Genomic DNA, 26,127 nt, shown 5'->3' on the forward strand with positions numbered 1-26,127 from the left:
TAATGTTTTACAGCACAGGTGTCAAACTCAAGGCCCGGGGGGCCAAATCTGGCCCGCCACGTTATTTTATGTGGCCATTGAAAGCCTGGAAATAATATGCTTCATCTTTTCATACTAAATATATTTGTTATTTCCCTTTTGACATTAAAAATCATGTACTGCATGCAATTGCATATATTTAAAAATTCAATACTATCAAAATCAAAATATTATATTTTCATTAGGGATGTCCGATAATGGCTTTTTGCCGATATCCGATATTCCGATATTGTCCAACTCTTTAATTACCGATACCGATATCAACCGATACCGATATCAACCGATATATACAGTCGTGGAATTAACACATTATTATGCCTAATTTGGACAACCATGTATGGTGAAGATAAGGTACTTTAAAAAAATAAAAATAAAACAAGATAACTAAATTAAAAACATTTTCTCGAATAAAAAAGAAAGTAAAACAATATAAAAACAGTTACATAGAAACTAGTAATGAATGAAAATGAGTAAAATTAACTGTTACAGGTTAGTACTATTAGTGGAGCAGCAGCACGCACAATCATGTGTGCTTACGGACTGTATCCCTTGCAGACTGTATTGATATATATTGATATATAATGTAGGAAGCAGAATATTGATAACAGAAAGAAATGGGGGAGAGAGGTTTTTTGGGTTGGTGCACTAATTGTAAGTGTATCTTGTGTTTTTTATGTTGATTTAATAAAAAACAAACAAACAAAAAACGATACAGATAATAAAAAAACCGATACCGATAATTTCCGATATTACATTTTAACGCATTTATCGGCCGATAATATCGGCAGGCCGATATTATCGGACATCCCTAATTTTCATGTATCCCAAAAATAGTTTTTGTTCAAATGAAGATAAATACTGTGCTTAAATATCTGCTTGACTTATGATTTCAAAACAAATGATCAATCAAATTGTAGACTGTAAAATTGACAATAGATTTTACGGTTAAAGTCCGCCGACTGAGTTTTTTTTTTACCGTAAAATCAACTTTGGTACTGTTTTTTTTCCATATACAGTAAGACACTAAAACATTAAAAAACGTACAAAAAAAAAACATTACAACAACAAAATTTAGAAAAAAAATAAATGCTTTTACTGTAAAATTTTGCTGACTGAGCTGCCAGTTTTTAAAGTAAAATCCAAATATTTTTTTTGGCAGTTGATGTAAAAAAAATGTATTGTACAAACTTGAAGTGTTTTGTCCAGAGGATTATTTGTGATTTGTAGAATTTCATAATGTTCTTGTTCTATTTTTGGCCAAAGTAAAACAAAAGAAAACAACCTGGAGTTGTCTTTATTTTGAAGTTATCATGCCATCATTTGGGAATAGATTTTGGCAAATAAAATATTTGATTTTAACTCATAATTCCTACTTGACAGAAATTAATTTACCACGGTCAGGCCAGGAACCAATTAACAGGGATTACTAGATGTGTGTTTATATGTTGTGTGTGCAGTATATCTGGACTACAATGACAATGAAGCTTTTGTACATGCGCCGATGTTGTAGAAAAAAAGAACAAAACAAACAAACAAAAAAGCTGACGTAAACAGGTGCCACTTTAATAAATAAACCAAAGTTTGTGTAGCAGTTTACAGTGTGTGTGTGTGTGTGTGTGTGTGTGGCTTGGTGTCACGAGACGACACACACTGACAGCACAGAGGCATGCTTTAATGTCGGAATATAACCACATCAAATCGGAAAACATCTTAAAAAATACTATCATAGGAAGGTGGTAAATCAAAGAGAAAAAAAGGTTCTTCTGTACAAAGTTGGGTGAAGGTAAAAGTCTCGCTGGGTGTTTGGCGGCTAAAGGAAGCCACACTCAAGGTGGAGCTCATGCAAACATTTTGTACATTCTCTCTTTCTATTTTTAAGGTCAAGACATTTTTTTTTACAGTGACGGTGTAAATGCGACGCTCACACCCTTGCCTTGTTCACACGTCCCCCGCACAGTGATGTCATCATCAACTGCAGGTTGGATCAGAGTGACGCCTCCGAGCCAATGTGTCTACTAGAGCCTGGTAGAGATGATCTTTGGGGTCCTGAAGCTGTCTGATTCATTTTGTGAGCTTTTCCAGCCCGTGTTACCGTAAGTAAGTGAGTTGTGGCGGGGTGCCGCTGTACATATGGCTTTCTTGCGTTTGGTAACCTTCAAGGTACGTAACCCCTGAATGTGACCCTGTAGCTCGCCCGTGGAGACCTGCCAGTAACATCCCCTCCCGTCACAGGAAGGGACAAGGCACCCGTTACGGCAAAATCCACTTAAAGACATTACGGTCCAGCACCAAGTGGGGCAAACCCCAGTGAGAAGGTGGCTATGGAGTCTACATGGCACGGAGAAGGACCACCTGCCGGCTGAGCATCACCACTTTGGATGACGCTTGTGCCTGAAGTGAGTCCGCATTGTGATCCCTGATCCAGTGTGAGGTGCTGGAACAGAGGCCAACCCTCAGATGAGAGTGTGTGTGTGTGTGTGTGTGTGTGTGTGTGTGTGTGTGTGTGTAGAGAGAGGTTGTCATCAGTAGATGTTTCCCATCCACTGTACGGAACTGCTGGTTGAAGAGTCCAGGTGGCGTTAGGTTCGTAGTGAAGGTCCTGCAGCGGTGGTGAGGGGTGGCGTGGAGTCACGGTCGTAGCCCAGATCCACTACAGCATGTGGCCCACCAAAGAACTGTCGCGGGAAAGGCTGCGCCTGCACCTGCCGCTCTCGGAAACTCTGAATGTAACTCTGGAATAACAAGACAGTTACATGTAGGATACAATGGCACTCAGTACATGCTTTTACTTAAGAAAGATGCTGGCCATACTAGGGGTGTAACGGTACGTGTATTTGTATTGAACCGTTTCGGTACGGGGGTGTCGGTTCGGTTCGGAGGTGTACCGAACAAGTTTCCACACGGACATATTAAGTAGTTGCCTCCGCTTCCTTCTGCCTCTGTCTCTGTTAACATTTTTTTTTTTTTTTTTTTTTTTACATAAATAAATACAATCATGTGTGCCACCGGGCCGCGGACCGGTACCGGGTCGCGGCCCGGTGGTTGGGGACCACTGCTCTACACCAGTGGTCCCCAACCTTTTTGTAGCTGCGGACCGGTCAACGCTTGAAAATGTGTCCCACGGACCGGTGGGGGGAGGGTGGAGGGGGGGGTGTATTTAAAAAAAAAAAAAAAAAATTGTTTTTTATTTATTTTTTTTACATAAATGAATACAATCATGTGTGCTTACGGACTGTATCCCTGCAGACTGTATTGATAAAGAATGTATATATTGTGTTTTTTATGTTGATTTCATTAAAAAAAAAAAAATTGTTTTTTTTTTTTTTTAAATTCTTGTGCGGCCCGGTACCAATTGGTCCATGGACCGGTACCGGGCCGCGGCCCGGTGGTTGGGGACCACTGCTCTACACCAGTGGTCCCCAACCTTTTTGTAGCTGCGGACCGGTCAACGCTTGAAAATTTGTCCCACGGACCGGTGGGGGGAGGGTGGAGGGGGGGGTGTATTTAAAAAAAAAAAAGAATACAATCATGTGTGCTTACGGACTGTATCCCTGCAGGCTGTATTGATCTATATTGATATAGAATGTATATATTGTGTTTTTTATGTTGATTTCATAAAAAAAAAATTAAATTTTTTTTTTTTTAATTCTTGTGCGGCCCGGTACCAATCGGTCCGGTGGTTGGGGACCACTGCTCTACACAGCACCCAGCATTGTCCCACCCACACAACCATCTGATTGGTTACAAGCAGAGCGGTAACAGCCAATCAGCAGTGCGTATTCAGAGCGCATGTAGTCAGTGCTTAGTGTTTAGCAGGTAAGCATCAAGCAGCACACTCTCCCCAAATGATAATAAACACCTCCCAGTCAACTACTAGTAACATCACTATGAGCCCGTTGACCTTCTAGAAATATAAAAGTTAGCTCAGCTCGCTCGCAGTCCTGGCTTGAGGTGAAGGCTAATTCGCTTTTAGCGTAACATTAGCTCATTTTGCGGTGTGTGTGTGTGTGTGTTACGGACAGCAAAGCCCTGTCTGTCTGTTATTTCACTTGACCTTTTTCTGTGTTGATTGAGCTGTGTTGAAGCAGCAAAAAAGGACATTGTGTTAAATGAAGAGTTTCTGTCTCTGATAGTTGATATAATAATGTAAGTGCATCATTAAGCCTACATGAACTCCATGGTGTTCAGGGATGAATAGTCTCTCCTATTGCTATTGTACTATTTTTTCAGCTATAGTTTCATGAATCATTAGTAATGCAGCAGCCTAGTTTTGAATGGCAGGGTCCCTGCTAGCACATGTTGATAACAATATAACATTTACATAATAAATCCACTACAGGCTTCCCAAATGCTGTAATAAATTAAGCATGATGAGTTGACTTGAAACTGTTTAATGTTGCACTTTTTATATGTAGAAGAAAAGTTTTGTCATTTTATTTAATCTGATCAACAACTTGAGGCACTTTAAAGGCCTACTGAAATGAAATGTTCTTATTTAAACGGGGATAGCAGATCCATTCTATGTGTCATACTTGATCATTTCGTGATATTGCCATATTTTTGCTGAAAGGATTTAGTAGAGAACAACGACGATAAAGTTCCCAACTTTTGGTGGCTGATAAAACAGCCTTGCCTGTAGCGGCATCACAGGTTGTGGAGCTCCTCACAGCTGCACATTGTTTACAATCATGGCCGCCAGCAGCGAGAGAGATTCGGACCGAGAAAGCGACGATTTCCCCATTAATTTGAGCGAGGATGAAAGATTTGTGGATGAGGAAAGTGAGAGTGAAGAATTAGAGGGCAGTGGAAGCGATTCAGATAGGGAAGATGCTGTGAGAGGCGGGTGGGACCTGATATTCAGCTGGGAATGACTACAACAGTAAATAAACACAAGACATATATATACTCTATTAGCCACAACACAACCAGGCTTATATTTAATATGCCACATAACAAACACCTCCCCCCTCCCCTCCATATAACCCACCAATACAACTCCAACACCCGCACAACACACTCAATCCCAGGGAGGTAATGGCTCCCATTTTTGTAGTCTTTTGTATGACTCGGCCGGGGTTTGAACTCACAACCTACCCATCTCAGGGCGGACACTCTAACCACTAGGCCACTGTGTAGGTCTAGTAACTAATTAGATGACCATAGTAACTCATCAGATGTACCATAGTAACTCATTAGATGATCATAGTAACTAATTAGATGAGCATAGTAACTAATTAGATTTACCATAGTAACTAATTAGATGAGCATAGTAACTAATTAGATGAGCCTAGTAACTCATTAGATGATCATAGTAACTAATTAGATGAGCATAGTAACTAGTTAGATGAGCCTAATAACTAATTAGATGAGCATAGTAACTAAATAGATGAGCATAGTAACTAATTAGATGACATAGTAACTAGTTAGATGAGTCTAGTAACTAATTAGATGACATAGTAACTAATTAGATGAGCATAGTAACTAATTAGATGAGCATAGTAACTAATTAGATTTACCATAGTAACTAATTAGATGAGCATAGTAACTAAATAGATGAGCATAGTAACTAATTAGATGACATAGTAACTAGTTATATGAGTCTAGTAACTAATTAGATGACATAGTAACTAGTTAGATGAGCCCAATAACTAATTAGATGACATAGTAACTAATTAGATGAGCCTAGTAACTAGTTAGATTAGCCTAGTAACTAATTATATGACCCTAGTAACTAGTTAGATGAGCCTAGTGACTAATTATATGGGCCTAGTAACTAGTTAGGTGAGCCTAGTAACTAATTAGATGAGCCTAGTAACTAGTTAGATGAGCGTAGTAACTAATTAGATGAGCCTAGTAACTAGTTAGATGAGCCTAATAACTAATTAGATGACATAGTAACTAGTTAGATGAGCCTAATAAGTAATTAGATGACATAGTAACTAGTTAGATGAGCATAGTAACTAGTTAGATGACATAGTAACTAGTATATGATGCAGATTCCAAGCATGTAAAGACTTAGTATAGTTGAAGGTCATTCTAAAAGATGAGTGCACATCATAATGGCAGCTACACTTTACATCTTAAAGATAAAACAAAATGATTTAGGAATGTCCAGCGGGTCAGATTGAAAACATTAACGGGCCCCATGTGGCCCCCGGCCTTCATTTTCCCAGGTGTGGTATAGAGTTATTAGATTGTATCCCCATTATCTGCATCGGTAGCCATTTTGTCTTTTAATTTAGGCGCACATAATAGAAAAAGACATATTCTTAGTTCTTGTCTCACATAGGAAATGAACAAAATTAGGTAGGTTACCTTTTTCTAACTATTACAGTACACTTGTAGGACAGTAAATAATGTTTTATAGCTGAAGTAGGCTGTAGAGTTAATGAAGGTTTGTAATATTGGAAAAGGGAATGTGCGTACTCACCGGTGAGAGGACATCAGTGTCATAGCGGCGTATCGGGTTGGGCTTGCGGCGGTAGGCGGGGTCCTGGTGGAGTTGCTTGGCTTGCTGTTGACTGGAGGAGCCCTGGTGCTTCTTCTTCTTCTTCTTGTGGCGGTAGCGGTCGTCCCTTTGACGAATCCGCATCACCTGCATCCTCCTCTGCTGACGACTGATGATGACTGGGGATGAATGTGGCTCAGTTAGGTGCTGGAACCAGCAGGAACTAGCAGGCTGACTCCCTCAAACAATGTTGCCATGTCCCAATTCAGGGGCTGCACCCGGAAAATAAGCAAATATCACCCTTATTTCAGATATTTCATCTTACTTAGATTTCAATTTTTGCAGTGCACTACTTATTTCCTACTGTTTGTAGGTTTCTATATTTATTTGTTCAACTCCCTAGTCCAATGGTTCTCAAATGGGGGTACGCGTACCCCTGGGGGTACTTGAAGGTATGCCAAGGGGTACGTGAGATTTTTTTTTTTAAATGTCTGTCAAAAAGAACTGTGAAAAGTAATGCAACAATGCAATATTCAATGTTGACAGCTAGATTTTTTGTGGACATGTTCCATAAATATTGATGTTAAAGATGTATTTTTTTGTGAAGAAATGTTTAGAATGAAGTTCATGAATCCAGATGGATCTCTATTACAATCCCCAAAGAGGGCACTTTAAGTTGATGATTACTTCTATGTGTAGAAATCTTTATTTATAATTGAATCACTTGTTTATTTTTCAACAAGTTTTTAGTTATTTTTATATCTTTTTTCCAAATAGTTCAAGAAAGACCACTACAAATGAGCAATATTTTGTACTGTTATACAATTTATTAAATCGGAAACTGATGACATAGTGCTGTATTTTACTTCTTTATCTCTTTTTTGCTCTGATTAGGGGGTACTTGAATTTAAAAAATATTCACAGGGGGTACAACAGTGAAAAAACGTTGAGAACCACTGCCCTAGTAGACTGCAAAAAGTGAAATCTAAGTAAGATGAAATACCTCAAATAAGGGTGATATTTGCTTAGTTTCTGTCTGATAAGATAATTCTTCTCACTAAGCAGATTTGATGTTAGAGTGTTTTACTTGTTTTAAGTGTTTTGCTCCTAAATGATGTCAGTAAGATATTACAGCTTGTTGCTGAGATTTGATGAGCTATATTGAGTAAAACATGCTTGAAACTAGAATATCAACTGTTGCAAAGCTGTGTCATCAACACTCACAAGTAGAAAACTACTTTTTTTAAAGTACCATATTTTTCGGACTATAAGTCGCAGTTTTTTTCATAGGAGCGACTTATGTGTGAAATGATTAACACATTAGCGTAAACCAGGGGTCACCAACGCGGTGCTCGCGGGCACCAGGTAGCCCGTAAGGACCAGATGAGTAGCCCGCTGGCCTGTTCTAAAAATAGCTCAAATAGCAGCACTTACCAGTGAGCTGCCTCTATTTTTTAAATGTTATTTATTTACTAGCAAGCTGGTCTCGCTTTGCTCGACATATTTAATTCTAAGAGAGACAAAACTCAAATAGAATTTGAAAATCCAAGAAAATATTTTAAAGACTTGGTCTTCACTTGTTTAAATAAATTCATTTATGTTTTTACTTTGTTTCTTATAACTTTCAAAAAGACAATTTTAGAGAAAAAAATACAACCTTAAAAATGATTTTAGGATTTTTAAACACATATACCTTTTTACCTTTTAAATTCCTTCCTCTTCTTTCCTGACAATTTAAATCAATGTTCAAGTAATTTTTTTTTTTTTATTGTAAAGAATAATAAATACATTTTAATTTATTTCTTCATTTTAGCTTCTGTTTTTTCGACAAAGAATATTTGTGAAACATTTCTTCAAACTTATGATTAAAATTCAAAAAAATTATTCTGGCAAATCTAGAAAATCTGTAGAATCAAATTTAAATCTTATTTCAAAGTCTTTTGAATTTCTTTTAAAATTTTTGTTCTGGAAATTCTAGAAGAAATAATGATTTGTCTTTGTTAGAAATATAGCTTGGTCCAATTTGTTATATATTCTAACAAAGTGTAGATTGGGTTTTAACCTATTTAAAACATGTCATCAAAATTCTAAAATTAATCTTAATCAGGAAAAATTACTAATGATGTTCCATGAATTCTTTTTTTAAGTTTTTCTCTTCTTTTTTTCGGTTGAATTTTGAATTTTAAAGAGTCGAAATTGAAGATAAACTATGTTTCAAAATTTAATTGTCATTTTTTTCGTGTTTTCTCCTCTTTTAAACCGTTCAATTAAGTGTAAATATCATTGATTATTAATAATAACATAGAGTTAAAGGTAAATTGAGCAAATTGGCTATTTCTGGCAATTTATTTAAGTGTGTATCAAACTGGTAGCCCTTCGCATTAATCACTACCCAAGAAGTAGCTCTTGCTTTCAAAAAGGTTGCTGACCCCTGGCGTAAAATATCCAATAATATTATTGATGTCATTCACGTAAGAGACTAGACGTATAAGATTTCATGGGATTTAGCGATTAGGAGTGACAGATTGTTTGGTAAACGTATAGCATGTTCTATATGTTATAGTTATTTGAATGACTCTTACCATAATATGTTACGTTAACATACCAGTTGGTTATTTATGCCTCATATAACGTACACTTATTCAGCCTGTTGTTCACTATTCTTTAGACATTTGAAATTGCCTTTCAAATGTCTATTCTTGCTGTTGGCTTTTATCAAATACATTTACCCCAAAAAATGCGACTTATACTCCAGTGCGACTTATATATGTGTTTTTCCTTCTTTGTTATGCATTTTCGGCCGGTGCGACTTATACTCCGGAGCGACTTATACTCCGAAAAATACGGTAATCATTTCTTATTTCAAGCATGAAAAAACAAATCATGATGCCGAGCGCATATCATTATGTCAAGATAATGGCACTAGCATTTACTTCACTTAAGAATATTTTTCAACATATTGAGCAAAAAGGTTTAATTTTTTTTTCTATTAAGAAAAGTGCACTTGTTATTAGTGAGAATATACTTACTTTAAGGTATTTTTTGGTTCATTGAGGTTAGCTAATTTGACTTGTTTTAAAAAAGTCTTGACAAGCCCAATTTTCTTGTTCTATTGGCAGATCATTTTGCTTGGTTCAAATAAAATACCCCTCATTTTTGTATTTATTTTCTTCTTGTTTTTGAACACTGACTTTTTGCGGTGTAGGTACGATTGACGATGTCGTACAATATTGTAAAAGTGAACTTCAATCTTTTGGGGGACTGAGCGGTGGTGTGTGTTAGAATAATTGTTTCTAAGTTATCACAAAAACTTTGTGTTACATTGAGTGAGAAGAAAAAGCTGTCTTTGGAACCTACCAAGAGTAAGGCTCGTAAAACTCCACTGTGTAGGGGGGGGGGAAGCAAAATAAAGGTGTTCTGTTTCTTTCATGTATTGTAATCAAACAGAAAGATATTGTCTGACCCAAGGACTACAAAAGCGAAGAGGAAGCAGGACCGGACTCCCCTCCTGGCGACTTCTTTTTGAACTGTTTTACGTACCTCTCTTTGAACTACCATAATTTCCGGACTATAAGCCGCTACTTTTCCCCCTCGTTCTGGTCCCTGCGGCTTATACAAGGGTGCGGCTTATTTACGGCCTGTTCTTCTCCGACACCGACGAAGAGGATTTGGGTGGTTTTAGTACGCAGGAGGAAGACGATGACACAATGATTAAAGACTGACTTTTCATATACCGGTAGGCTGGTTATTTTGATAACGTACAGGCGAGCACTTTGTATTACTTTGCAGCGTTGTATTATTTGTACTCTGCACGAATGCTGTTCGCCATGTCAAAGATGTGAAAGTTTGATTGAATGATTGAAAGATTTATTGTTAATAAATGGGACGCTTTGCGTTCCCAAACAGTCATCTCTGTCCCGACAATCCCCTCCGTGGTAGCAGGAACCCCTATATACTACGCTAATTACACATCAAAACCCTGCGGCTTATAGTCGGGTGCGGCTTATATATGGAGCAATCTGTATTTTTCCCTAAATTTAGCTGGTGCGGCTTATAGTCCGGTGCGGCTTATAGTCCGGAAATTACGGTATTTTACGAACCTCTTCTTTGACCCGTTTACGACCTCGTCCCTTAGAAGCAGCTGTTGTCATGTGGTCAGAGAAAGTCCAAATAAAGGGGAAGGCGTACAATCTTTTGGCAGAGCGTAATGACACTGTACAAGGGTACAGATGTCCAGGCGACTCTCCTCAATATTGAGCCAAATTGAAGTCTGTCTCTGTTTAATTCTTTGCTTCTGGTCTTGTTTAATAGATTGTCATCAGTGTTTGAACCTGACAGTGTGCAAAGAAAGGATGTTAGGGTGAGGCAAGGTTCCAAATTTACAATTTTGGGCTCCCTCGTTCCGCGTTCTGACTCTTTAGCGTACGGATGCAGCCTGTCCAAAGATGCAGCCCACGACACGGGACATCCCAGTCTGCGGAACGCTCTCCCTGACCACCTGAGGGCACCACAGACTGTGGATGCTTTTAAAAAAGGCTTAAAAGCCCTTCTTTTTAAAAAAGCCTTTTTTTTTAGATATGTGCATACTAGTTTAAGCTATTTGGCTGTTCTAGTTTGTATTTTTATTTATTTATTTATTATCTTTTTTTATTTTATTTGTATTTTTTTTATTACACTGTAGCACTTTGAGATTGTTTACTCAATATAAAGTGCTTTTTACAAATAAAATCTATTATTATTATTATTATTATACTACCATCATTGATACTCACCCTTGGTATGTGAGTAGCCCTCGGCAGTCACCTTCCACTGGACCATGACCCCCAGCAGGGTGAGCGCGGGCCACACCCCCAGCACCACCCACGTAATCCAGCAAACCGGCTTGCCAGGCACGGCTTTGATGCGCTCATACGTGTAGAAAACCAGTGCGAAGAACTCCACAAAGTAGTCCAGCGCCACAGTGATGACGGCCGCACCGAAAACCGCCGTGGACAGTGTGGTGAAGATGCGCTGCCACTGGAGGGTGAGGACGGCAAAAAGCATGCCCAGACCAAGCAGCACGCCCAGCGGCACCCAGACGGAGCGTGGCGGGCTGTCGGAAAGCTCCTCCATGCCCACCAAGGTGGCGACGGCCACCAGCAGGCCCAGCAGCAGGCCCACCATGAAGAGGCCCACGCTGCGAACCAGCATGGTGACCAGGCCGCAGAGCGTGCCGATGCCCAGGCCGATGCCCACGGAAGCCTCCACACTCAGCTGGGTGTCCAGCACGCGCTCCTTGTAGCACAGCATGAAGATAACCACGGAGCCAAACATCAGGCCGGTCAGGAACATCACAGCCTTGAAGCAGCGGTAGCCTGCAGCACATAATACAAGTTGACTTCATTCAGCTAAAAAGAATGCTTTGATATGAATAAGTTATCATTAAATGATAAGAAAACTACATGGATGGTGTTTAGTGGTGCAAGGACAAATTGTGAAGCAACATTAAAATTAAATCAAGTGGAAGTTGATAGAGGATATGAAACTAAGTTCTTGGGAATAATAATTGATCATCAATTATGTTGAATATATAAAGGGAAAAAGTCTGCGGGCTATAGAGCGTTTTCTATCGGGGCTCCAATACTCTGGAATGTTCTAGTAGTAACAGTTAGAGATGCTACCTCAGTAGAAGCATTTAAGTCCCATCTTAAAACTCATTTGTATACTCTAGCCTTTAAATAGACCCCCTTTTTAGACCAGTTGATCTGCCGTTTATTTTATTTTCTGCTCTGCCCCCCTCTCCTTCGTGGAGGGGGGGGGGGCAGAGGTTCGGTGGCCATGGATGAAGCGCTAGCTGTCCAAAGTCGGGACCCAGGGTGGACCACTCATCTGTGCATCAGTTGGTGACGTCTCTGTGCTGCTGACCTGTCTCCACTCAAGATGATCTCCTGCTGGTCTCACTATGGACTGGACTCTCACTATTATGTTAGATTCACTATGGACTGGACTCTCACTATTATGTTAGATCCACTATGGACTGGACTCTCACACTATTATGTTAGATCCACTATGGACTGGACTCTCACTATTATGTTGGATCCACTATGGACTGGACTCTCACTATTATGTTAGATCCACTATGGACTGGACTCTCACTATTATGTTAGATCCACTATGGACTGGACTCTCACTATTATGTTAGATCCACTATGGACTGGACTCTCACTATTATGTTAGATCCACTATGGACTGGACTCTCACTATTATGTTAGATCCACTATGGACTGGACTCTCTCAATATTATGTTAGATCCACTATGGACTGGACTCTCACACTATTATGTTAGATCCACTATGGACTGGACTCTCACACTATTATGTTAGATCCACTATGGACTGGACTCTCACTATTATGTTAGATCCACTATGGACTGGACTCTCACACTATTATGTTAGATCCACTATGGACTGGACTCTCACACTATTATGTTAGATCCACTATGGACTGGACTCTCACTATTATGTTAGATCCACTATGGACTGGACTCTCACTATTATGTTAGATCCACTATGGACTGGACTCTCACTATTATGTTAGATCCACTATGGACTGGACTCTCACTATTATGTTAGATCCACTATGGACTGGACTCTCACACTATTATGTTAGATCCACTATGGACTGGACTCTCACACTATTATGTTAGATCCACTATGGACTGGACTCTCACTATTATGTTAGATCCACTATGGACTGGACTCTCACACTATTATGTTAGATCCACTATGGACTGGACTCTCACACTATTATGTTAGATCCACTATGGACTGGACTCTCACACTATTATGTTAGATCCACTATGGACTGGACTCTCACACTATTATGTTAGATCCACTATGGACTGGACTCTCACTATTATGTTAGATCCACTATGGACTGGACTCTCACTATTATGTTAGATCCACTATGGACTGGACTCTCACACTATTATGTTAGATCCACTATGGACTGGACTCTCACACTATTATGTTAGATCCACTATGGACTGGACTCTCACTATTATGTTAGATCCACTATGGACTGGACTCTCACTATTATGTTAGATCCACTATGGACTGGACTCTCACACTATTATGTTAGATCCACTATGGACTGGACTCTCACTATTATGTTAGATCCACTATGGACTGGACTCTCACACTATTATGTTAGATCCACTATGGACTGGACTCTCACTATTATGTTAGATCCACTATGGACTGGACTCTCACTATTATGTTAGATCCACTATGGACTGGACTCTCACACTATTATGTTAGATCCACTGTGGACTGGACTCTCTCACTATTATGTTAGATCCACTATGGACTGGACTCTCTCACTATTATGTTAGATCCACTATGGACTGGACTCTCACACTATTATGTTAGATCCACTATGGACTGGACTCTCACTATTATGTTAGATCCACTATGGACTGGACTCTCACACTATTATGTTAGATCCACTATGGACTGGACTCTCACACTATTATGTTAGATCCACTATGGACTGGACTCTCACAATATTATGTTAGATCCACTATGGCACAGTATAGAACAACAGCCTTCCAGCTTGTATTCTTAGGTTATTTAAGTTAAGAGGAGAAAACTATAATTTACGGGGATATTGATGTTTGAAATAGGTAAAGTAAGAAGGAATATATAAAATACAAATGTATTTCAGTTTTAGGAGTTAAATGGTGCAACAAGCTCTGTGATGAACTGAAGACATGTACTTCTTTGTTACGGTTCAAGAAAACCTTGAAAGGTGAAATAATGGAAAATTATAAAATATAGTAACAATTACTTTCATTCCATTAATTTTTTTAACGTTCCAGGTAATCTTATTTTCAGTGACGGTATAGGATAGGCAAATATAAGCTGGGGCTTCAGCCTATTCCTTTTTCGGTCTTCTGTTATTTTTGTGTGTAAAAGTGTATGATTGTTAAATATGTATAATCTGTACTGTTAAACTGCTCACACAAAATGGTCGATGGTTGATGATATGACCGAAATGAACGTATTTCATTCATTCATTCAAGATGAGCAAGAAATGTCTTACGTCAACAACACGCCGGTTCAAAATGACACAACGTTGTGTGGTCGGGGTGAGAGCGGCGGACTGTTCAACTCACCGAAGAAGCAGTAAATGACGCCAAAGAGGCAGCACATGGAGCACACCACAGAGGGAACCACCGTGTAGCGGCCAGAGTCCTCACACCCATCCAGCAGCCTGGGGCTGAGCTCCAGGTCGGGCTGGGCGTCCTGCGGAGTCTCAGTCATGATGAGGAGAGGGAGAGTGTCGAATGTAGAAAATGGAGGATGAGATGTGATCAGATGAGGCGTGAGGGTATGGCGAGGTCACGGGGTGCCCGTCGGCCGCACGCCTTCACCTGGCGAAGAGACAAGATTACACGGTTTAGAATCTGCTCTCTCAGAGTCTGAGATGGTTAGTCGTAACTTTTCAACTCCTAAAAAAAAGATATCCAGTTTTCTTTCTAAGATGACGCCTCAGATACATACACACATGTTAATACTCCTCTTGTGGTGGAGGATTATCAGGCCTGTGTGTGTGTGTGTGTGTGTGTGTGTGTGTGTGTGTGTGTGTGTGTGTGTGTGTGTGTGTGTGTGGTAGCTTTTAGCCAATGTGGATATCAATGTGAATCATCCTCTTAGACGGAAAAAAAAAAAATACAACAAAATCCCACAGAGGAGGTTTCATCCAGATCTACTACATAAACACTGGCCTTTAACTCCATCGCTCCCCACTTCCTGTCTGTTGCCATGACCACGGGAGGATGCTGACGGACCGCGCTGATCCCTCGTCTGTTGCCTGGACGATGCACGAGCAGCTACTGCCGTAGCAACACCACGAGAACCAATCACAGCCTGGGCATGGAGTCATGCACGGGCCGCATGTGTGTGATGATGTGGACAAATATTTATGCACATGTTGACCCGTTATTAGATGCAAAAGAACCAGTTTAAACCCTTGTGTGGTGTTGGGGTATGTGGGACCCGTTTTAATTTTTTATTCAAAGAAAAATTATACAATTAATTAATTTTTCAAACTGAGACTCACTGACTTTGGCTCATTTTCTGTGAAGAATATATATCAGAATACATATTTAATGACCACACACACCACACACCACCCCTACACATTTATATTACATATAAGATCAACACCGTATGAAACAAATAGTCAACAACAGAAGGAGATAACGTCCGCAGGAACCTACCACATAGTGAAGGACATACACTATTTGATGTCCTATTATGCAGCTCATTTTTATTTGACACTTATTGAAATATCTTGAGTGACATCATGCACAAAAGTGCACTTTATTTGTTTGAAACTATTGTAGTGGCATTCTGTACTAAAAGTGCACTTTAATAACTGTTTAATAAATACACTTTTGATAAATGGACTTAGTTGTGGTTTCCCTCTCTGCATGAAAGTTTAAAAGTAGCATATTTTAATGCAGTATGAAGAAGAATGTTTTAATGTAGACACATAGAATCATCATACTGCTGGGATTATATGCATCAAGTGTTCATTCAAGGCTAAGGCAAAATATCCACATATATATATCCTGTATCGTGACATGGACTAAACATATCCACATATATATGGTGTATGGTGACATGGACTAAACATATCCACATATATATGGTGTATCGTGACATGGACTAAACATATCCACATATATATGGTGTATGGTGACATGGACTAAACATATCCACATATATATGGTGTATCGTGACATGGACTAAACATATCCACATATATATGGTGTATCGTGACATGGACTAAACATATCCACATATGTATATCCTGTATCGTGACATGGACTAAACATATCCACATATATATGGTGTATCGTGACATGGACTAAACATATCCACATATATATGGTGTATCGTAACATGGACTAAACATATCCACATATATATGGTGTATCGTGACATGGACTAAACATATCCACATATATATGGTGTATCGTGACATGGACTAAACATATCCACATATATATGGTGTATCATGACATGGACTAAACATATCCACATATATATGGTGTATGGTGACATGGACTAAACATATCCACATATATATGGTGTATGGTGACATGGACTAAACATATCCACATATATATGGTGTATGGTGACATGGACTAAACATATCCACATATATATGGTGTATGGTGACATGGACTAAACATATCCACATATATATGGTGTATCGTGACATGGACTAAACATATCCACATATATATGGTGTATCGTGACATGGACTAAACATATCCACATATATATGGTGTATCGTGACATGGACTAAACATATCCACATATATATGGTGTATCGTGACATGGACTAAACATATCCACATATATATGGTGTATCATGACCTGGCCTAAAAATATCGAGATATTAATAAAAGGCCATATCGCCCAGCTCTAATTGATACATTAAAAATGTGATATATTGTCAAAAAAGTATTGCAATATATTGCCATCTCAATATTTTTTTATCACCACTATAGCAAACACAATAGTCCAGTTAATATGGGAGCAGCAGACAGAACTGGAATTGGAGCATTACCAGTGGAACCAGTTTCCCTGAGACTGACTGACTCATATCAAATCCCAAACCAATAATAGACATAAAGAGAGACGTAAAGAGAACAGGCGAGAATAGAGGATTTTTGAAATGACAGCAATTTGTTTTGCATAGTATTTTCTCCTTTGTACATGTTTATATTTTTAATTTTTCTGTTTTAATATATTTTATACACTTATCCAACAGAGCTGCTGTGGCAATTTTGTTATACATCATCATGTCTTCTGTCAGGTTCAAACACTGATGACATCTATTAAACAAGACAAGAGGCAACGAATTAAACAGAGACAGAATTCAATTTGGACACGCCTGGACACACTGTACTCCTGTACAGTCTCCAGCACGCTCTGCCAAAAGATTGCATGCCTCCTTCTTTTATTTTGGACCCTCGCCGACCACATGGCCACCTTTGTTTCCAAAGGACAAAGGTTGCAAAAAGTTTACAGAAAAGGTCGTAAACAATTCACAGGAAAGGTCAGTTCAAACAGAGTTCATAAAATAGTTCAGAGTTTGTAAAATAGTAGGGATGTTCGATAATGGCTTTTTGCCGATATCCGATATGCCGATATTGTCCAACTCTTTAATTACCGATACCGATATCAACCGATACCGATATCAACCGATATATACAGTCGTGGAATTAACACATTATTATGCCTAATTTGGACAACCAGGTATGGTGAAGATAAGGTACTTTTTAAAAAAATGAATCAAATAAAATAAGATAAATAAATTAAAAACATTTTCTTGAATAAAAAAGAAAGTACAACAATATAAAAACAGTTACATAGAAACTAGTAATGAATGAAAATGAGTAAAATTAACTGTTAAAGGTTAGTACTATTAGTGGAGCAGCAGCACGCACAATCATGTGTGCTTACGGACTGTATCCCTTGCAGACTGTATTGATATATATTGATATATAATGTAGAAACCAGAATATTAATAACAGAAAGAAACAACCCTTTTGTGTGAATGAGTGTAAATAGGGGGAGGGAGGTTTTTTGGGTTGGTGCACTAATTGTAAGTGTATCTTGTGTTTTTTATGTGGATTTAATAAAAAAAACAAAAAACAAAAAAAACCAAAAACGATACTGATAATTTCCGATATTACATTTTAACGCATTTATCGGCCGATAATATCGGCAGACCGATATTATCGGACATCTCTATAAAATAGTTCAAAAAGAGTTCCATAAAATGGCTCAAAAAGAGTTCATAAAATACTTCAAAAAGAGTTTGTCTGGAAATTGGGCAGATCCTGCCATCTGTCCGCTTTGAAGTCCTTGGGTTAGAACATTATCTTTCTGTTGACTACCATACATGAGAGAAAACAGAAAACCCTTCATGTGGCTCTCCCCCTTACACAGTGGAGTTTTACGAGCCTTCTTCTTGGTAGGTTTCAAAGACAGCTTTTGTCTTCTTGCTAGGAACTCATTTCAACACAAAGTTTTTTGTGATAACTTACAATTATTCTAACACCTACAATGAAGTTATAGCTTTCGTACAAGCACACATCTTTGTCCTCGTGGATAACAATGTAATAAAATAAATGGCAGTATCTTGTTATTTATTATGGTAAAGTCCAGGTTAATAGCGTGCTTCTACATTACAGCTAGTGGACATGTTTTAATGCCGTGTAACTGGACAGTAGTCGCTGTTGTCATATAATGCTTCTTAACAGTAATGATGAAATGAACAACATTAAAAACATGTCGGTATAAACAGACCAGTTTTTCAAAGCAATGACCCCATTTGGGTCTAAAAATGGTATGTCCACAAAGGCGGTAGATTATGTATGTGGACGTTGGCTTAAGCAGACACTTTTTAGTAGTCCATATTTCAGTAACAAAGAAGTATAAAAACAAAAAAGAATAATCATTTCAATATTTTGGAAATCCCAGGACTCACCGTCGACTGACTTTAACATCACATCCTTAAAATAGTTCAACCAAGCAGTGACCTCGCTCTGTTTTGTTGCCGTCCCGGCGACATCTGACGCCACAGGAAAACAAAACGAATGGAAAAAAGGACTGACTGATATGGATCAATAATAGGCAGGCTGCTCTGGAAACATGACCATGTGGTGGCATCACGTGTCTGACAGCACCAGACGCTCCGAGGCATGATTCAGAGGACATTAGGTTGGGTTGCTATCAGCATATTTCAGTCATCAACAATGATATCATCTGAGAAATGGACATAGTAACAGTGTAGGTGTGACTTGGTAGGATATGTACAGCGAGCAGTGAGCATAGTGAGCTCAGAAAGTATAAGAACAAGTATATACATTTGATTATTTACAATCCGGGGAGGTGGGATGTGGAGGGGGGAGGGTGTTAGTCAAGGGTTGTAGCTGTTAGGATCCGCTGCTCGGATCATAGTTTGTTTACTTTTTAGTGTCTCGTGTGTTTCAGCACCTTGAAATTTGTTAGTTTCTGTTGCCATGACTGCAGATTGTTCGCACCTGCCTCTGGTTGGTGTTCGGGACGCGCACCTGTTGCCCGGGCGCTAATCAGAGGGCTATTTAGTCTTTGCCCTGGCCTCACTCGGCCTGGCTTGCTAATTTGTTTTCATACAACAGTTGATGACATTCGATTCCTGTTAAGTTCCTGCTAGCTCCCACACTAGCCCATTTGCTTGCTAGCTCCCACGCTAGCCCATTTAGTTTTTGCCTTTTGTGCTATGTTGCACGTCTTTGTTTTTTCCTGCTATGATTTGTTCGTAAATAAATCATTATCCTACCTGCAAGCTGTGTCCGAAGCCGTCTGCATCCCTGGGAGAACATCCACGCACCACGATGTGACCAAGTCGTCACAGTAGCTGCCTGGAGGTGTTCTTTTAGTGCAGTTTTGAAGGAGGATAGAGATGCACTTTATTTTACACCTGTTGGGAGTGCATTCCATATTGATGTGGCATAGATGGAGAATGAGTTAAGACCTTTGTTAGATGGGAATCTGGGTTTAACGTGGTTAGTGGAGCTCCCCCTGGTGTTGTGGTTATGGAGGTCATTTACGTTCTGGAAGTAGTTTGACATGTACTTCGGTATCAGGGAGGTGTAGTGGATTTTATAGACTAGGCTCAGTGCAAGTTGTTTAACTCTGTCCTCCACCTTGAGCCAGCCCACTTTAGAGAAGTGGGTAGGAGTGAGGTGGGATCTGGGGTGGAGGTCTAGAAGTAACCTGACTAGCTTGTTCTGGGATGTTTGGAGTCTAGATTTGAGGGTTTTGGAGGTGCTAGGATACCAGGAGGTGCAAGCGTAATCGAAAAATGGTTGAACGAGAGTTGCCGCTAGAATGTTCATGGTGCTTTTGTTGACCAGAGAGGAGATTCTGTAGAGAAATCTCGTTCGTTGGTTGACCTTGAACCATGAATTGATTTACGTGGACCCCGACTTAAACAAGTTGAAAAACTTATTGGGGTGTTACCATTTAGTGGTCAATTGTACGGAATATGAAGGGAATAAGCGGTAGAAAATGGATGGATGGATGGATGTACTGTACTGTGCAATCTACTAATAAAAGTCTCAATCAATCAATCAATCAAAACCTTTTTGATTACCTCGGTTGCCATTTTATCACAGGAACGATTAGCCTCTAGAATGGAACCTAGGTAGGTGACCTGATCTTTCCTGGTGATAACAATGTCACCCACTTTTATGGTGAAGTCAACAAAATCATACATGGAATGCAGGCCTTCTATGCAAACTGCAAATGTTGTGTGCAACTGAACAATGAAACCTCAGAATCTTTGGGAAATAAAAACCAGTGTAATACAGGGAAGATATTCCTTCACCGTTTCTGTTTCTCCTGGTGATTGACTTTGGGATGAGAGAAGAAGAGAAGAAAAACGTGGATGTATGGTATAGGTAAGGTAAGAATGTTCTCTGTTCCCGACTAATCACTGCCTCCAGTATGAGTTCTGCATTTTGTGCAGGCGTGGGTTCTTCTCAGGCCACCCACCTTTGCATGTGATTAGTCACTCGGATACGAGTGCCAATCTCCTTTGGCAAAGCCTCTTCTTTTTCCATGGCCTCAGTGTGAGCGAGGAGAAGCAAGCAGCCTCCGTGCGGCACGAGTGGAGGAATGTCAATGATGCTAGTTGCCATGGACAGCACATGAGACATAAACGCTGCTATTGTGACACTCAGATGGGCGACGAGGCCGTCGGCACAAGAGTGAGCAAAGAGCAGACTAAAACGGATTCTCAATCGTCATGGAGACGTCACAGAAAGCTACAACTGAAAAGGGGGTGATGTCGACACATTAACGGATCCAAACGGACATTATGTTTGTTTCCGCACTCATTCAGCCGCAGGGCTGGTGTGGTTCTGTCAGCTTCCGTGCTTACAACGGCAGCTGCTTGTCAACACCCCCCTGCCTGTCACTATGGAAACCCAGTAGGCTTCCAGAATTTCCAGAAAAATCGAGTCAAAGTGAAAGGGGTGGCATGGCGTAGTGGGTGGAGTGGCAAAAGATGGCGGTTGAGAAAAGAAGGGAAGTGTTGTTAATGTTTAATTAATGTGTCTCCGCAATTTGATGAATTGTTTAGATGTGCACACCAACGCAGGATTGTTGTGCGACTGGTGGTGGCGTTTGTTGCTGGTTCATCCGTGCTGGAGTGTTCTGAGGTTAAAATGCCTGCCTGTGGGTACCCCGTGGGTAACTCTCTGCGGGAGGGGAGGGCACTGATGCACTCATGCATTTATTTTTCTAAATATTTTTGGGAGCTACTGGTGGATCTACCTTTTAACCTTTGGGACATTGCAGTGATTTATAGTAGCTTGACATGACAGGGAAGAAATATTTACATTTACATCTTGCTCTATTATGTTAGATCCACTAGGGACTGGACTCTCACTATTATGTTAGATCCACTATGGACTGGACTCTCACACTATTATGTTAGATCCACTATGGACTGGACTCTCACTATTATGTTAGATCCACTATGGACTGGACTCTGACACTATTATGTTAGATCCACTATGGACTGGACTCTCACACTATTATGTTAGATCCACTATGGACTGGACTCTCACTATTATGTTAGATCCACTATGGACTGGACTCTCACACTATTATGTTAGATCCACTATGGACTGGACTCTCACTATTATGTTAGATCCACTATGGACTGGACTCTCACACTATTATGTTAGATCCACTATGGACTGGACTCTCACTATTATGTTAGATCCACTATGGACTGGACTCTGACACTATTATGTTAGATCCACTATGGACTGGACTCTCACACTATTATGTTAGATCCATTATGGACTGGACTCTGACACTATTATGTTAGATCCACTATGGACTGGACTCTCACACTATTATGTTAGATCCACTATGGACTGGACTCTCACACTATTATGTTAGATCCACTATGGACTGGACTCTCACTATTATGTTAGATCCACTATGGACTGGACTCTGACACTATTATGTTAGATCCACTATGGACTGGACTCTCACACTATTATGTTAGATCCACTATGGACTGGACTCTGACACTATTATGTTAGATCCACTATGGACTGGACTCTGACACTATTATGTTAGATCCACTATGGACTGGACTCTCACACTATTATGTTAGATCCACTATGGACTGGACTCTGACACTATTATGTTAGATCCACTATGGACTGGACTCTCACACTATTATGTTAGATCCACTATGGACTGGACTCTGACTCTTATGTTAGATCCACTATGGACTGGACTCTCACACTATTATGTTATATCCACTATGGACTGGACTCTCACACTATTATGTTAGATCCACTATGGACTGGACTCTGACTCTTATGTTAGATCCACTATGGACTGGACTCTCACACTATTATGTTAGATCCACTATGGACTGGACTCCCACTGTTATGTTAGATCCACTATGGACTGGACTCTCACACTATTATGTTAGATCCACTATGGACTGGACTCTCACACTATTATGTTAGATCCACTATGGACTGGACTCTGACTCTTATGTTAGATCCACTATGGACTGGACTCTCACACTATTATGTTAGATCCACTATGGACTGGACTCTCACACTATTATGTTAGATCCACTATGGACTGGACTCTGACTCTTAAGTTAGATCCACTATGGACTGGACTCTCACACTTTTATGTTAGATCCACTATGGACTGGACTCTCACACTATTATGTTAGATCCACTATGGACTGGACTCTGACTCTTATGTTAGATCCACTATGGACTGGACTCTCACACTATTATGTTAGATCCACTATGGACTGGACTCTCACACTATTATGTTAGATCTACTATGGACTGGACTCTCACACTATTATGTTAGATCCACTATGGACTGGACTCTGACTCTTATGTTAGATCCACTATGGACTGGACTCTCACACTATTATGTTAGATCCACTATGGACTGGACTCTCACACTATTATGTTAGATCTACTATGGACTGGACTCTCACTATTATGTTAGATCCACTATGGACTGGACTCTCACACTATTATGTTAGATCTACTATGGACTGGACTCTCACTATTATGTTAGATCCACTATGGACTGGACTCTCACACTATTATGTTAGATCTACTATGGACTGGACTCTCACACTATTATGTTAGATCTACTATGGACTGGACTCTCACAATATTATGTTAGATCTACTATGGACTGGACTCTCACTATTATGTTAGATCCACTATGGACTGGACTCTCACACTATTATGTTAGATCCACTATGGACTGGACTCTCACACTATTATGTTAGATCTACTATGGACTGGACTCTCACACTATTATGTTAGAACTACTATGGACTGGACTCTCACACTATTATGTTAGATCCACTATGGACTGGACTCTGACTCTTATGTTAGATCCACTATGGACTGGACTCTCACACTATTATGTTAGATCCACTATGGACTGGACTCTCACACTATTATGTTAGATCTACTATGGACTGGACTCTCACTATTATGTTAGATCCACTATGGACTGGACTCTCACACTATTATGTTAGATCTACTATGGACTGGACTCTCACTATTATGTTAGATCCACTATGGACTGGACTCTCACACTATTATGTTAGATCTACTATGGACTGGACTCTCACACTATTATGTTAGATCCACTATGGACTGGACTCTCACACTATTATGTTAGATCTACTATGGACTGGACTCTCACAATATTATGTTAGATCTACTATGGACTGGACTCTCACTATTATGTTAGATCCACTATGGACTGGACTCTCACACTATTATGTTAGATCCACTATGGACTGGACTCTCACACTATTATGTTAGATCTACTATGGACTGGACTCTCACTATTATGTTAGATCCACTATGGACTGGACTCTCACACTATTATGTTAGATCTACTATGGACTGGACTCTCACTATTATGTTAGATCCACTATGGACTGGACTCTCACACTATTATGTTAGATCTACTATGGACTGGACTCTCACACTATTATGTTAGATCCACTATGGACTGGACTCTCACTATTATGTTAGATCCACTATGGACTGGACTCTCACACTATTATGTTAGATCTACTATGGACTGGACTCTCACACTATTATGTTAGATCCACTATGGACTGGACTCTCACTATTATGTTAGATCCACTATGGACTGGACTCTCACACTATTATGTTAGATCTACTATGGACTGGACTCTCACACTATTATGTTAGATCCACTATGGACTGGACTCTCACACTATTATGTTAGATCTACTATGGACTGGACTCTCACACTATTATGTTAGATCCACTATGGACTGGACTCTCACTATTATGTTAGATCCACTATGGACTGGACTCTCACACTATTATGTTAGATCTACTATGGACTGGACTCTCACACTATTATGTTAGATCCACTATGGACTGGACTCTCACTATTATGTTAGATCCCCAGGTGCATGTGTCTGGAGGTGGGAGGAAGCCGGAGTAGAACCCACGCAGTCACGGGAAAAACATGCAAACTTCACACAGAAAGATCCCCAGCCCGGGGATCGAACTCGAGGACCCTGGTATTGCGAGGCACACGCACTAACCGTCCATCCACCGTGCTGCCGTCTTCCAGACTCTTCAGTCATAATTCAGTATCTGACGTCACGTCACGACCACGTGACTTGAAGATGAGAGACGTTCACGTGGACGGGACAAGTCCACTGACCGCAAACACGCGTACGTTGCAACGCCGCCTTGGACCCGGTGACCGCGATGATGATGACGTCATCCCGCTCACCGGAATCGACCTCCATCCCCGACTGACCTCGACTCATACCCAAATATTTGATAGAAACGCGTCACGACGTCCTCGTGTCGGCCAAATGTTTGAGAGCAGGTGCGCGCGCTCTCGCGTGCGACAACAGAAGCGTCGTGCGCGTGACACCATCACCACCATCAGCGACTCACCTTCACCATCACCATCTTCATCATCATCATCATCATCATCATCACCACCATCCGCACTGACGCGCCATGCCCGCGTCCCCGCGACCGGAGCGCGGAACAGCCGCCATTAGCGTCGTCCTCTCCCAGCCGAGCACAGGACGTACAAGTGTTGGTTTCCTCCCCGCTAGTTACTAGTTACTAGTTACTAGTTACTAGTCTTCCATGACAGGAGCAGCCGCCGCCGGCAGGACGGCTAAGATCCGGGTCACATGACGTCGCGCCTCTCGTGGAGAAGGTTTTGGCAGCAGCTCATGCACGCGCATCTGCTGTCGCGCCGTACGCCAACACGCGCCCTCTAGCGGCCAAGAAGGTCATTGCATCCTCTCCCTGACACTACGTCACTACAAAGTCAATATTGTCTTCATGTTAGTCACACATTTAGTCTTCATGTTAGCCACACATTTAGTCTTCATGTTAGTCACACATTTAGTCTTCATGTTAGTCACACATTTAGTCTTCATGTTAGTCACACATTTAGTCTTCATGTTAGCCACACATTTAGTCTTCATGTTAGCCACAC

The 26,127-nt window shown here is 40.2% G+C and overlaps 1 protein-coding gene across 5 annotated transcripts; it reads right to left on the reverse strand.

Annotated features, from left to right (window-relative positions):
• Window positions 1-1,581: 1,581 nt before the first annotated feature.
• On the reverse strand, window positions 1,582-25,859 carry tmem198b (transmembrane protein 198b). Of its 5 annotated transcripts, none has more exons than XM_062042457.1 (5): window positions 25,569-25,859; window positions 14,643-14,900; window positions 11,260-11,841; window positions 6,470-6,666; window positions 1,582-2,771 (listed from the first exon to the last, which is right to left on the reverse strand). In XM_062042457.1, exons 2-5 carry the CDS (start codon window positions 14,788-14,790, stop codon window positions 2,619-2,621), a joined length of 1,080 nt encoding a protein of 359 aa, XP_061898441.1. In that variant the 5' UTR covers window positions 14,791-14,900; window positions 25,569-25,859; the 3' UTR covers window positions 1,582-2,618. The 5 variants fall into 5 exon arrangements, with proteins under 5 accessions (XP_061898441.1, XP_061898468.1, XP_061898476.1 ...); XM_062042484.1 differs by lacking the exon at window positions 25,569-25,859 and adding an exon at window positions 25,205-25,225; XM_062042492.1 differs by lacking the exon at window positions 25,569-25,859 and adding an exon at window positions 21,091-21,111.
• Between the last annotated feature and the right edge of the window lie 268 nt (window positions 25,860-26,127).

This window comes from Entelurus aequoreus, linkage group LG01, assembly GCF_033978785.1.
Source record: "Entelurus aequoreus isolate RoL-2023_Sb linkage group LG01, RoL_Eaeq_v1.1, whole genome shotgun sequence".
In the NCBI taxonomy this organism is placed as follows: domain Eukaryota; kingdom Metazoa; phylum Chordata; class Actinopteri; order Syngnathiformes; family Syngnathidae; genus Entelurus; species Entelurus aequoreus.

Coding starts and splice junctions, on each gene's coding strand:
- tmem198b (XM_062042457.1), bottom strand. CDS start 14,790: ATGACTGAGACTCCGCAGGACGCCCAGCCCGACCTGGAGCTCAGCCCC. Junction 6,667..11,259: donor GGGCTACTCACATACCAAGG/GTGAGTATCAAT, acceptor ATTCATCCCCAG/TCATCATCAGTCGTCAGCAG. Junction 2,772..6,469: donor ACACTGATGTCCTCTCACCG/GTGAGTACGCAC, acceptor TTGTTATTCCAG/AGTTACATTCAGAGTTTCCG.